The following is a 14,233-nucleotide window of genomic DNA, read 5'->3' as shown; positions in this document are numbered from 1 at the left end:
CGTTTATGCAGTATGTTAAGTACCTGCACAGGGGTACTATATGAGAGGCTCTTAAGGGATTTGAACATGCAACCTTCCAATTACACGAGTGTCCTTTTGCCACTATGCTACTGCCGAGTCCTGTGTCATGCCCAAATTTACACATTCGTATGCGTGACCGCACTTACACATACTGTACATAGATTTTTATCACAAAGAATCTATATAACGTGGGGGGTGCGGTGGCGCAGTGGGTTGGACCAGGTCCTGTTCTCTGGTGGGTCTGGGGTTCAAGTCCCACTTGGGGTGCCTTGCGATGGACTGGCATCCCGTCCTGGGTGTGTCCCCTCCCCCTCCGGCCTTATGCCTTGTGTTGCCGGGTAGGCTCCGGTTCCCCGCGACCCCGTATGGGACAAGCGGTTCAGAGAATGTGTGTGTGTGTATCTATATAACTACATAAGGACTACCAGGTAGCATAACGGTTTAAGCTCTATACTGAAGTGACCCACGTTTGAATCTTGAAACCTCCTGCTGTAGTACACTTGGTCAAAACACTTAACCCGAAGTGCTCCGGCAAAATGCTGCCCCGCTCTATAAATGGGTAAACCCCTGTAAATTACAGTATGCGTACTATATTATGTTAGTCAGTCGCTTTGGGCAAAGGCATTGGAGAGCTAATAAATACCAGCACAGCAGCAAGGCTTATTTTCAAGAACACGATAAGTCTGGTAGAAGAATATTATTCTGCCCCAAAATGCAAGAGAAATAACTATGGAGGCCAGGAAGAGAAAAGCTGAAAGTCTGCAATAATGAGACTCATCCATCCATAAACTGCAGCCATTAATTATCTGCTCTCAATTTAGATGCTCTTCAAAAAAACAGTATGCAATACACAGAAGAAAAAAAAAAACTGCCACACCACAAAACCATATGATTTTGTAGTAAACACAGTATCAGCTATTCTATTGTCCAAAAAAAAAAAAAAATTCCCATTCACAGCCAGGTATTCAGAATTATTATTTTCCCTTAGAATCACATGGAGGGGGGAGGAAAAAAAAATTATAAAGAATGAGGATGATCTCAGAGGAAAGCAAAAGACAGCATGTCGCCTTTACCTCAAACAGAGCCTGGCATTAATAATTCAGATGAACACAAAGAGCTCCTTATTCAACGAATGAAGTTCACAATAAATAACGCTCTAAAGCGTGGCTTTTGAAACATCCTGCTCCGAAAGACCTCCGAGCGTCTCCTTGTGACCGCCGTGTGCCGACAAATACGGCGCAGCGCCTGCAAATGCCTCTGATGATGCTTCAACCGCTGACCTTCCAGAGGTAGAGAAATAGATCGGGGATGTGGGGAAAAAAAAAAAAAAAAAAAAAAGATCAATGGATGAGAGAGTCTGACTCACACAGGCAGATCCCCGGTCTTTCCTCTGCTTCGCAGCACAGACAGATCCATGGCTGAGCGTATTGAATTTCCTTATTTTTTTGCACAGACTAAAACAACATAGCCTGCGCAGTGCATCAAAACAGGTAAAACCGTATTCATACAAACCCCGGTTTTAATTGGCAGCTGCCCAAAAAGGATTGCATGATCCAGAGCAAGTTTCGTGCGTGGAAGTGACACCTGTACGGCAACAGATTCGAAGAAGAAACTGTCAAGGCCATAACTGAAGCAACATTTACATTTATTCATTTAGCTGATGCTTTTCTCCACAGCCACTTGCAGTGTTGAGGTTACAATTATTTACCCATCTATACAGCTGGGTAATTTTACTGGAGCAATTTAGGATAAGTACCTTGCTCAAGGGTACGACAGCCAGAGGTGAGGCTCAAACCTGCAACCTCTGGGTCCAAAGGCAGCAGCTCTAACTACTACGCTACCAGCTGTCCTACTACATACTATACTACAGTAGATACTGTACCATAATGTGGTATACAGCCTCATTTAGGAAAAAGTTAAAATTATTTTTTTTAGGCAGCAGTTTGTAACTCCTTACTTTAGCTGGAATTTCCCTGGGGTCATAGATGTTGTCCTGGTAACAATATTGGACTGGTGCATTTACTTTACCTTGGAGAAGCAAAAAAAAAAAAAAAAGCCAAAGCAACCACCCACACCAAAAATGCAGATGCATTATTGACTAAGGTCACAAAATATGCATTGCCTTGGCTTGTCAAGGAGGAGCGGAACAAGAAAACAGCCGCGTTGTCTTCAGGGTGCTCTGCACTCGCTGTTCGTGTCCCGCTGGTGTACTAACCCCCTGCAGGACAGGACTTCTACTCCGAGTATGAACATCCAACACACAACAGCTCATGTGAAACTGGAATTTGCCTTGGATTCACCCAATTTTTCTGCTACACTTGAGTTGTTAACTACAAGCAGCAGGCGGCATAACATCTAGAGCGGTGGGCTTCCATTGAAAGCACTCAAGTTCGAATCCCATCCCTTACTGTAGGAGCCTTAAGAGACTTGCCCTCCGATAAAAATGACCTAGCTGTATAGATCTTTTTTTCCTGCATTGAAAAAAGCATGAGCTACAAGATCATTTGATTACCTTTCAATCACAGGTCGCAAATGAACACAATATATGGTTTGTTCATCATTCAAACATATCACAGATTCCAAGATCTCAAAATACAAATTATACAATGCATGTATATGATATGTATTTATACTATATACACACACAAAATACTAAACCTCTGTCAATACTCTAAGAAGTGGTGAGAAAATGTATCAGTTTAAAACCAACTGCAGCCCACAGGTGGGGTCCAATAAACCGTGTGGTCGCAAAGATTTTCAAAAAGAAGGCGACCTCCTCGTTGCAATTATTGAAGCAAAGTGAATTCGCACAGAATCAAAGGTGGTGCAATTAGCAGGAATTAAAGCAAGCCTTTAATCGCATCAAATTGGCTGCATGCAATAAATCATGAAATGTATACAGCAACAACCCTACCCACCCAGCTTTGTTTTTTTTTTTGCAGAAATATCCTTCGGATCCATTCGCAGCACAGCACTATACAACAGAGGAAGCTGTAAAAATGGTGCAGCCCTAGAACGGGAGTCACAGGCTCGACAGTCTGGTGCTACAATTGCCCAGCTGTTGGAAATGGCCTGGGGTAATAAGGCATGTAATTGGAGATGCAGGCTCGGGTGGTCACAGGGTAATGCACACGCATGCTAATGACAACAGGTCACGTTCACTCAGGGTTTCCTGCCCCACGGTGACAGGCCTAGAAGCCCAGCTGCGCCTCTTGCACAAAAATGACACAGGCACAAGCTCAAAAAAAGTACAACAAATAAATAAATAAATGCCCCTTAGAATATCAGAGAATTATTAGCTGCTGTATGTGCGATATTACTCCCCTAAATTATACATGAAAGCCTCCAATGTTTTTCAGAATGACTTAATGGGGGGGCGCGGTGGCGGTGGCGCAGTGGGTTGGACAGGGTCCTGCTCTCCGGTGGGTCTGGAGTTTAAGTCACACTTGGGGTACTTGCAACAGATTGGGTGTGTTTCCTCCCCTCCAGCCTTTCGCCCTGTGTTGCCAGGTTAGGCTCCGGTTTCCCGCAACCCCGTATGGGACAAGTGGTTTCAGATGATGTGCGTGCGTTAATGAATAACAACTCTGGAAGTTCAAATGAAAATGCATTTTAAAAAAAAGTTTATATATATAGCCATGAATTGACCAACCTGCAGGCCATCCCAGGCTTCAAGAACAATTTGAGATGTGCGATGCACAAAGAAAGCAGACCGATGTGAACGTGACAACATATGTCAATGCGACAAAAGAAATGCTCTCTCGCATCCTTCACGGCTCATAATGACGGAATAGTTTAGTAACTGAAGGCTCTTCTGGCAGCTTCTGCTCTGGAAAGCGTCACTATAGCAAGAGTCCAGGGCCACATGGAAGCCTGAATTCCAGGTCAGACCCTGCAGCAAGAGTCCACCATAGCAGGAATTCAGGGAGGGTAAAAGACCCTGTATGCGTGCGCTTCGGGAACCCTAGGATGTCAAGAAACAACTCCGCAACAATGCCACTATGGTGCAATGGACCCTTAATGCAGTTGAAGAGTTCAACACATTTAGCAGAACATAAAATCAGAACCAAGTATAGCAGAAAAAATTAATAAAAACTTCTAACTGAAGGCCCATATTTAATATCACTAGGTATGAGGAAAGGGACGAATTAAAATATACATAAAGCAGCATGAATTATGAACAATTACATTCAGTCATTGACTATGCCATGACTGATGGATGGAAAAACAATCAAAAAATTACATTAATTAGATATAATCTTATTACCTATAAATAAGAGCAGAGTGTTCTCACAATGGCGTTCTTTGATACAGAAATATTTCAAACAAATGAAGTGTTTGGGCATCAAACCAACATATACCAATCTGAGCCAAAAAGGCAGTGTCATTAACTCAGTGCGCAATTATACACTTGTGTCGGTGTGATATTTATTTATTCCCATGTCTTTTGTCACTGCTTTGTTATATGTATGCTGTGGCCACCTGGATCAATTTGCTTTGGCAGTAATAAAGCCCATCCATTCATCCATCTATATATAGCAGTAAGTGGTTTCAAAACCATATGATTTATTTAATTTGTAAACTGGTGCAACAACGTGGACGGATATCTGGAGTAATTGTGTGAGTAACTGGCAAACAGTCCTTTGGCCTGGTGTCCCCAGATCAAAGAACATGTGTTCCTTAACCATTGCCCATGTTGCTCACCTGTGCCTTCCTTGGGCAGCTAATGGAAGCCTTAAGTGACTGGTAGATGTCAGATGAAAAGAATGGTTCTGCAACTCAGCAAAAACTCCCTGCTAGGCGAGCAGCTGTTTTTTTTTTTTTTTTTTTTTTTTTGGGCGGGGTGTAAATTGAAAGCTTTGCAAAATTTACAACAGCACCCCCCACCCCCACTTGGAACCCTGCCAGCTGAAAGACTTAAGCAGGCTACAAAAATGTAAGTAAAATACAAACCAGTGAGTCTTACGGATATCAAGTCTGCAATTGCATCAGCATCATTAAAGTGTACGTCTAACAAATCAGCAACGTCAACCAAAACATTTCAAGCCAATTAAATCACCATTTCCATCAATACATTTTTATGTATTAGCCCCCCCAAGCACTTTCAACCAAAAGAGAACAAAATGAATATCTATATTATTACTGTCTGAGTCCAAGGTGGCTTTCAGCTTCTTGATATTAAGAGTTACAAAGGTGTATGCCAGCCAAAAACAGAATATTGACCTCAGAACAGCTATATTTAAGATGCTCTGTCCAGAAATTACAAAAAAAAAAATTAAAATCCCGAAGTTCAGATGAGCATATAAAAAAGCATTTATTTAGCATAACCAGAGATAATCACTACAGCAAGGTGAAAGCTGATTTTACCCATTATTGGATAAAGCCATTGTCCTGCAGGTGTATTTTGAACAGCTGGGTTTGAGTTTACCAAGATAGCAGGTGGTTCAAGTCATTGCCATGCAGCTGGAAGATTGAAGGGTTGGCATTGACTGATATTTCAAATCAGCTGAGAAGTGATGCAAACATTCAAGGGCCTTTCAGTGCCTTGGTTTAAATTAAACACACACACACGCACGGAGCTCTGCTGTAATGCATGCCACTACCTAAAATGAGAAACCGTAGTACAGAAGCCCACTTGGTGCCACAGGAAGAGAAAGTCTGACGAAATCCAGATCGAGCTGCTGGAGAATGACAGGGTCCCTGAGCTGGGAGCTCTGGCTTTCCTGACCTGAATGATCTCCACACAGTAAGTTACAGTGACTTAAATGTGTTCCCTAGATGTGGCTCGTGTTCAGTATATAAATGAGACCGCAGATCAGATGCCTGCAGATCTCCATTCCCCCGGCATCCTCACAGTTCGAAAAAATAAGGAAACTTAACCATCAAAGGAAAAAGGGACCAAGTGACTCATGCGTGATTTTTCTTTCAGATAAAAGGACAATCTGGATCATGGGTGGGGAGGGTGGTGGAATCCTCAGTGTTTGAGAACAAATACTTTTGCAGTTTTCTGCAGCTTTATTCAAGTAGCAGATTTACAAGAAGCTCGGGCCTGTTTATTTACACATGCTTTCATCACATATCCCAGTCAGAGACACTGTAGAACAAAGTACTGCCTTTGTATAATTTTCTAGTGAACATCACTCATTCTCTTTCTGCAACGGCTTATTGTGGTCAGGGTCGCAGCAGCCCCAAGCCTATTCCGCAATCAGTGGGCGCAAAGCTTTGTGCAGATAAAAACATATTGCTCTCAGTAGCCTGGGGCTAGAGGGGTTACAGCGTGCCCTCAACCTCCGGAAAAATGCTGCCGACCTATCTGCTAATGGGAAGGTTAGGGGCACATGCACATGCACCTTCCCAGCACCTTTGTGACCCACTCACACTCACATTAAACCCAAAACCAGCACCTAGAGAAAAAGACAATACTTCACACTTCATAACAGCACATCGTACTATGGGCCTAGCCATAACAGTTGAACGACGTCGCCATATTTACGTAGCAATGATCTCAGGGAATACGGCTTGTCATATGCAGGTAGCTTTGATGTCGCAAAGCATGACTGAAGTGTGGACATCACGCAACTACAATGTAAGGGGGTATGAACTGTGCCATTTATGTAGCTATGTTGTCAGCTACCCTGTTACAAGGCATACCACAATGTCAAGGGTTACAACTGCAAGGTATCGCACTTATGAGGCTATAATGTCAAGGGTGTATAACTCGTGTGTTGTATTTACGTAGCTAGAATACGACTCAATTGTTGTATTTAGGTAGCTATGACATTAAGGAGTGTGACGCTACGTAATCGTATCTACGTAGCTAAAATGTCCGAACTCAGACATCAAGAAGTACTTTGGCACCGTCTCTTCCGCGCTGTCACTAATGAGCGGTCACAATTTGAAGAAGAATTCCAAAGGAAAAAAAAAAGAAAATGGTCAGGCTCAACGAAGCCTGCACATCTGCGAAGGGTGTCCACGCCCAGGAGCTATGAAGGCCACCTCGTGAAAGTAACGAGTGGCATCTGTCACACCATACGGCGCCAGAGACGACACCTCACTTCCACTCGCCTGCCCCTGCCAGCAGATGAGGGAGCAATTTGACTCATGCTCCAGCTTTTCATCATGCCTTCAGAATCCTCGTCGTTATCCTTTAATTAAGGCCTGGCGCCTGCGGTACCTCGCCGAGAGCCTCCTGTACGCGACGTGGCTGTAAATTTCTCTTTCGTGGTCACAGCACCCACAGGGATCAGACGTCTGCCGTGCACAGCTGGTGCGCTTCCAGCTTCTGGAACAGCGTTGCTAAAAACACGAGCCCTTGGCTACCGTGTAACGAGACACCGGAAATGTGCAGTTTTCCCTCCATCTGCGTATGAGAAAGATTACTGGGATAACCAAGCAGCGGTTACCACAAACATCCCTTTTCGGAATGACAGTGATCATCCTTAAACTATATGGTTTCATCACAACAATGAAATTGTAAGGTCAAGAGAACATATCGAGAAGGTGGGAGAGGAAGAAGGGAGATCTGTCCACGCAAGCTCAAACGAGGACACGGATTCACTTGTGACTGTTGGGTTTGTTCCCAAATAATGTAACTTAAGGGTTACAGCACATTGGTTATATTGCATTTCCCACAATAAGCTTGTGACTACAAAAAATACCAATTCCTACTCCTTTAATGTAACGTAAATGTTTATATATTAAAAAAAAAAAATTACTACGGAAGTGATTAGGAATCATCCATATTCGAATGAAGTTTTACGCAGCTACTTGTGGGACGTACATTGGTTCATGTTGCAGAAAGAAACTACTTTAGAATCACGTGTCTGCATCTATGTCTCTCTGCTAATGTAATGCCCACATATTTCCTACGAGATGTACGCTGCTCTGGAGAAAAGCGTCTGCTAAATGAATGAATGTAGAAGTATGGCTATGACAATATTCCATCTCATTTAGCTAGTTTGACATGTCACGTCCATCACTTTATATTTAAAACTATGAATCATGGGGACTGCTGTACCACAGAGGATCATGGGTAACTTGTGGTCTATTTCTAAGTTTTGCTCCCATGAGACCAACAGGGCAAGATATATAGACAAAACCAGCTTCCAAAGTCCACTGTGCAACAGCGTAATGGCATTTTCGACACTGCTTCTACAAAAAATACACAACATAACAACTGAAACCCAATTAAAACAATAATTCTCAGTTTTCTCTGTGGCGCTTATGTTTCCGGAAATAAACATATTTATCCGTTCAACCTTTGCAAGCACTTCTAATATTCCAAAGTAGAGCTAAAACTCGTCTAGTAGTTGCCTATCCTGCTTGGCTCTCGATACACTCGAGAAAAAGGATCCGGTGAATGGCTGAGTAACAACCTAAAACTCCTCACAAAGCCATACATTAAGGGAAAACCAGAGTTACAGTTTCACTTGAACAGCACATCACATAAGAAATAATGAAAACATATGGCAGCCCCCAATACTCCCTTGCTTCAAATCATTGCGAGACAGGCAATGCAAATTGGCCTAAATGACACATACACCTTGCTTTTGCAATATTTTTCCAATCAATCTGTTAAAATTCCATCCTCAAAGTCAATTACAAGCATATTTCAAAGAACAAAACTGTACATAATTAAAAGGTAACAAGATTCTAGTCAAGCAGCTCTGGGAAACTTTAATCAACAACGAACAGTTCTTCATTTTATTGACTTTTAAATATGCCATGAAAGCCCAATGGTTCAATGACATACATCCGACTGAACTATCATTCATCTCCCCAGCGCAGTAGTTAAGAAGTGAACTTTAACGGTTCTATGAATCGAAAAAAGGGTCATCAGATGTGCAAGAAAAAACTAGTGATGAACTCGAAAGGTCTGAAGGGAAACAGGAATACGGTTAAATCCCTGCTGTGCAGATACTGTCCAAAAAAACATTGGAGTTAACCTGCAATAATCGCTAAGTTACATGGTTTGCTAAATTATTCTCTCAACATATTTAGGAATTAACACAACAGAACAAAAACTCATTTGCTGTTCACCTATTAAGCAGAATCCCCAAAACAACGGTCTAACTGCATGGTAGATTCACTGTCACGGGCTACACAGGGGTCACTCTACAAATCAAAATATTCAGATTTATGGAGAGAAAAAGTGGGTTTCAAATAATTCATAGCATACGTACCTCCAACGCCATCGATCTTTTGAGTAGCAACTTCTCTATATTCCTGGCTGCACTTGCCACCAGCTGGCCAGCATAATTTGTTTCCACACTGTAGAGCTTCCTGTTATTCAGAAAAATCTATGGAAAAGAGACCAGAAAAAGTAAAAAGATTTTACAAGTTTACGCATAGCACCTGAACATATTTTATGCTTCAGGTACGAAAAAGTTTTTTTCCAATACACGGTACATACCAACGGCACTCAAAGTTTAGATCTATATATCTAATATATATTAATTTTTATTACAGAAGTTCCTATAAACCATATTAACAGTACCGAGGGGCAGGGCTCTAATTAAGTAAGTTTATGAACACAAAAACCATTAGGTAAACAACCAAAGTTGCTTTAATATTGCAAGTTTGAACTTAATTTGTATTTTATGATTAGAAAAACAGAAGAGATTTATGCTGAACTAGTCAAAGTGTTTAAATACAGCTGTGCTTTACATGTTGTGGTTGCTTGTTGCCATAGATACGTGAAAGAAGGTAGTGACAGTAACTGAACAAGAGTGTGCATTGATTGAATAAGTTTAGTGGAATTAATTTGCTCATGGAAAATTAAACTTTTCTCCTGTGGAAGAATAAAATAGCTGCTGGGCCACTCGCTTCGCTATAGCTCAGGAAAACCCACAATGTTAAACACTATATTCTCTCCAAAATTTTAAACTAAATTGACATTGAAAAAAATTCACTTGCATATGTGAGTGGAATGTCTGCACACCACAGAGCCCGAAGGTGCGGCTTTTCTAGAAGGACTGAGAATACGAGGTGTCAGAACAAAGCAAGAAGATGGGGACAAGCTCCCTCATCCTCTTTAATGACCGACGCTCCTCCCAAAACTGATCTGTTAGGAACCCATAAATCTGGTAGAGGAGTGCCTTCCAGCACACGTTATCTGGCCAAAAACAAAATGCAATGTTAAAGAATTGAATTCTTTACTCCATGGGGGGGGGGGTAGCACTCATGGGGTCTACATGGTTTCTGGAGCAACAAATGAATTCGTCAAAAGACAATGTCAGTTGGGGGGGGGGGATTCTCACATTATAGATTTACTGAATTTCTGACATCATCAAGTATAATTAATTTTCATTTGGTCCTGGGTGTGTCCCCTCCCCATCCTGCCTTACACCCTGTGTTGCCGGGTTAGGCTCCGGCTCGCCACGGCCCCGCTCGGGCACAAGCGGCTTCAGTCAATGTGTGTGTAGTCCATTCCGTAGAAGCAATCTCCAAAGCCCACGCATCCTCTGTACAATACTCACCTGGGTAAAACTCTTTACTCCACTTGCTGTTTCCACAAGGGTCACCAGCTCCTGCTGCATCTGTTCCACCCACTCCTTAATTCTAAGGGCACAAGAAAAAAAGTTGCCCGATCAGATGAAATGCAACCACATCTGAAGTTCATCCCTGTGAACACAGCCCAATGTGTCACCAGTGGAATGGTCCATTGTGACTCCTACTGAATGGGTCCCTCTAGGCCAAAGGGCCATCACCCACAAGTTCTCCGTTGTTTCCTGTGCAAATCACGACTCTTTATTCAGCTCATGAACACTTTGAACAGGAAGGCGAAGCAGAACAGAAAATGTTAGCAATGCACCAATACACAGAATGACGGCAGCAGGGCAACCCTCACCTATTAGCGTAGAGAAAATTTGCATATTCATTGATAATGATCACAGGCAATACACATTTATATAACAAATACATGCACAGTTCGACTAATTTTCAATTTTTTATAGCAGGCCACACACTCGAAGCACAAAAACCTGACACTTAATGAATAAAGCATGACTTTTACCTACCAATCATATTATAGAACCTAATAAAATGATATCCAGTAATCAAATTAACAATGATGAAAATGAATCACTGTCTCACGCATGCTTTATCCATGTATTCTTTCTGTGCATACACAATTAAATCTATCACTAATTTATTCGCAGGGCTCGCAGTGCAATCGAAAGGCAACAGCGATTATGTAATTGGATCGCAGAACTCCGAACATACAAAATTATATTTGAAATAAATGTGTGGAGGAATTTGGAGAGGGCTGCAGGGGGTGGGCGGTGGGGAAAAAGAAAAAAAAAAAAACCTCCTTTTGCTAACTCAGGAAAAGATGATTGCAGTATTAAATATGGGCCAATTTGCCCCACGTTTAGTAGGACAGCTATGAAGCGCAAGTTGACCTCCACTGCTTATCACATATCCTGGTGTATTACCTGTTGCAGGTAAACAAAACATTATTAGGAAGTGGCTGGCAGCAGCCAGGGATAAGCACTATGGCTGTTCTCCCACCATGCGGGTACGACGCTCAAGAGCTGAGAATATACCTCCCCTCCCCGGTGCGTGCAACCAAACTGAAAATTACATAACAGGAACAAATGATATAAGAATTAACTCTATTCTTGATTTATGGCTGTCTGCCGTCTGAGGACAATCACGGTCTGGGATAATTATGTGTGACTGAAAGATTAAGACCCACCCTTACTTAAACCACCTTTGGTTAGGACCCCTGGAGAAAACCATATATTCCCTCACTAAGACTTAGGTATCATTCTCTGTAGGATCACTAGGTTCCACTTCTGTTGGGTGATACCCAAGTTTTTTTTTTTTTAAACTAGTATTTTTAGAAACTGCAGTGGACTGCTGCAGTCTAACAGGAAAAAAAAAAAAAAAAGCCATCTTTTAACTATCGCTACCAAATAATTGATAATATTCTGCAGCATATTTTTATTAAATGAATGCAATTGTTAACTGCATTTATAAGAACTGGAAACATGAACTCAGTAAGATATATACTTGTATTAGCAACAATTTACTTTCAATTCTATTGCACAATTGCACACTGTACAATATATTTGATATAATCTACTGATTTTATATGCCATGTTAACCCTTAAACTGGTTAAAATTACAACAGTCCACCTAATGCGCATCACCTTTCCATTATCTGCATACCTTCAAATCCATAAATTTCAGTCAGCTGTAATCGAAACCAAACTGTTTACCCACACTGAAATATTAATATTCTTCTATGAATAAGAATATTAAATACTTTGATTTTCCACGATGTATCAGCTGTTGATTCGGAATATTCAAAGATTCAACAAAAGCACAAAACACAATGAACAATGAAAGAGGAAATAATTGGCTGTCAGCAAATGAGTTGACAACGATACCATTATGAAAGTTTTATTGCAGCGTAGCACAGAGCGCAAAACGTTTCTCGGATCATATGGGATTTAATCCATTAAAGTGAATACAAACGCTGGAGTTCTGCTTCTGCCGTAACGCTACTGGTATTTTGCATCAAATGACGACTGACTGACAAGCAGAAGCAAACACCTGCATCGCGTCCCCCCCGTAGGGCCTTTCTCAGGTGTCACTTTTATCCTCGTGGTACCTCACCGCCTTAGCGGTGGGCAATGTCAACGTATGTAATAACATGAGGGTGACAGGTACCGTGACCGTCAAGGACCCAGTCTTGAAACTCTGGAAAAGGAGATGTGCACAATAGGCTGAAGGAAGAATGTCAGCCTCTCGCACACTGCTCTACTCTCCCTGATTCGGGATGCTGTCCTGAGAGCACTAACCTGGTGTCGGCAAACAACGGCAGCTGATAGAGAGTGTTCAATAGTATTTAACTGATCAAACAGACAGAAATAATGAATCTATGCTATGGTACCTTGTTTACCATATAGATAGAAAAATACATTAATACCGAAGTAAATGACTCAACAGCTTATAATTCTGACCCAAACACAAGGGCAAAAAGTTATCACAACAGGTGTAGTTCTGATAAATATTTATACAGTTTCTAGCTGGAAAGTAACTGTATAATTACTATATAAATAATCACTCCACACCTGTGGGCCTATAAAATTAAAGGTGCAGATGCAACTTATGCTTAAAACCACATACTGCTGAAGTAACCACATTGATCAGGGAGCTCTAAACATCCTCGGGGTGACGTTCGGAATGTCTGCAATATCACCAAGTGCCCATTAGAAATCTATTAATTAGAACTAATTAGATTAATGGTCATACATACATGAACAGCACACGACGAGCAGAAATCCAGTAGCACACCACAGTGAGCTGTTCAGAGGGAGACCACAAGCTCTTTTCTGACACGCAGACGCCTTCAGGGGTGGCTCGCCAAGTTCACCATGCCATGAACATATGCTACGAAAGATGGCACACGAACGAATCCAACCGCCCTCCAGAGAAAAAGCACGAAAACTGAAGACCACAGAGCATCAAAAAACAGCATAATATATTCAACCCCAGATTTAACCATTCAAATATGGAATTAGCATCATTTCAGACTCGGTCAACATTTAAATCCAAACCAAGGTTGGAGCACAATATCATTCTAGAGTTGTCATGCCCACGAGCCACACCACGGCACCTGCAGCAAATCAAGGGAACGGGCTATAAAAGGACCTCATTATAGCCACCGTAACCTAGTCTCCTTGCCTCCCTGCTTCCCTTGCCCAGTGCCCATCTTGTATGCCCCCTTGCTCTGCTCACCTGGCTTTCGACTTTCTGCATCATTTCTTGAATCTCGTCTTCTGACTCATCCCGTGACGGCATTTGCACCTTGGCAACCCCCTGCTTGTTTTGGACCTCGACTCTGCCTGTCCCCGTTTAACCAGCACCGCATAAAACTCATGCGCTTGGGTCCGACGGCTCGGCTCCTCGTGGCCGCTGTGACAGCTTCTTACGTAAAGTAACTTGCTAAACTACAGTTCTTCCTACAATTTGGAGCAACAGCCTACAGGTTATGATTCAATATGTAGAACCACTGTGATAAGTGATGCCCTACACATACAGGCTACACTAAAAAGTGTAAATATGTATATTTAACTAAAACTTGAAATACTAAAACAGCATTTATATTTACAGTTAACTATTAAAAATGTGGTGCATTTACAGGGCAGCACCCATCAGAAAAAGAGCCAAGTAAGTAAATGATACAAAAATATGTTCAAAA

At 41.9% G+C, this 14,233-nt stretch overlaps 1 protein-coding gene across 3 annotated transcripts in view; it reads right to left on the bottom strand.

The window, feature by feature from the left end:
* LOC108936376 (voltage-dependent calcium channel subunit alpha-2/delta-1-like) overlaps positions 1–14,233 on the bottom strand; it is a 112,200-nt gene that overhangs the window by 85,462 nt on the left and 12,505 nt on the right. For all 3 annotated transcript variants that reach the window (XM_029248772.1, XM_029248773.1, XM_029248774.1), the window contains exons 2-3: positions 10,500–10,581; positions 9,204–9,320 (exon numbers count right to left, since the gene is read on the bottom strand). In XM_029248772.1, coding sequence (XP_029104605.1) covers positions 9,204–9,320; positions 10,500–10,581 — 199 coding nt within the window. The remainder of the gene's footprint in view (positions 1–9,203; positions 9,321–10,499; positions 10,582–14,233) is intronic.

The sequence above is a fragment of the Scleropages formosus genome, chromosome 24 (genome assembly GCF_900964775.1).
Source record: "Scleropages formosus chromosome 24, fSclFor1.1, whole genome shotgun sequence".
NCBI lineage: Eukaryota > Metazoa > Chordata > Actinopteri > Osteoglossiformes > Osteoglossidae > Scleropages > Scleropages formosus.
Note: the sequence above shows the minus strand (reverse complement) of the source record. Positions and strands in the feature narration are given on the sequence as shown.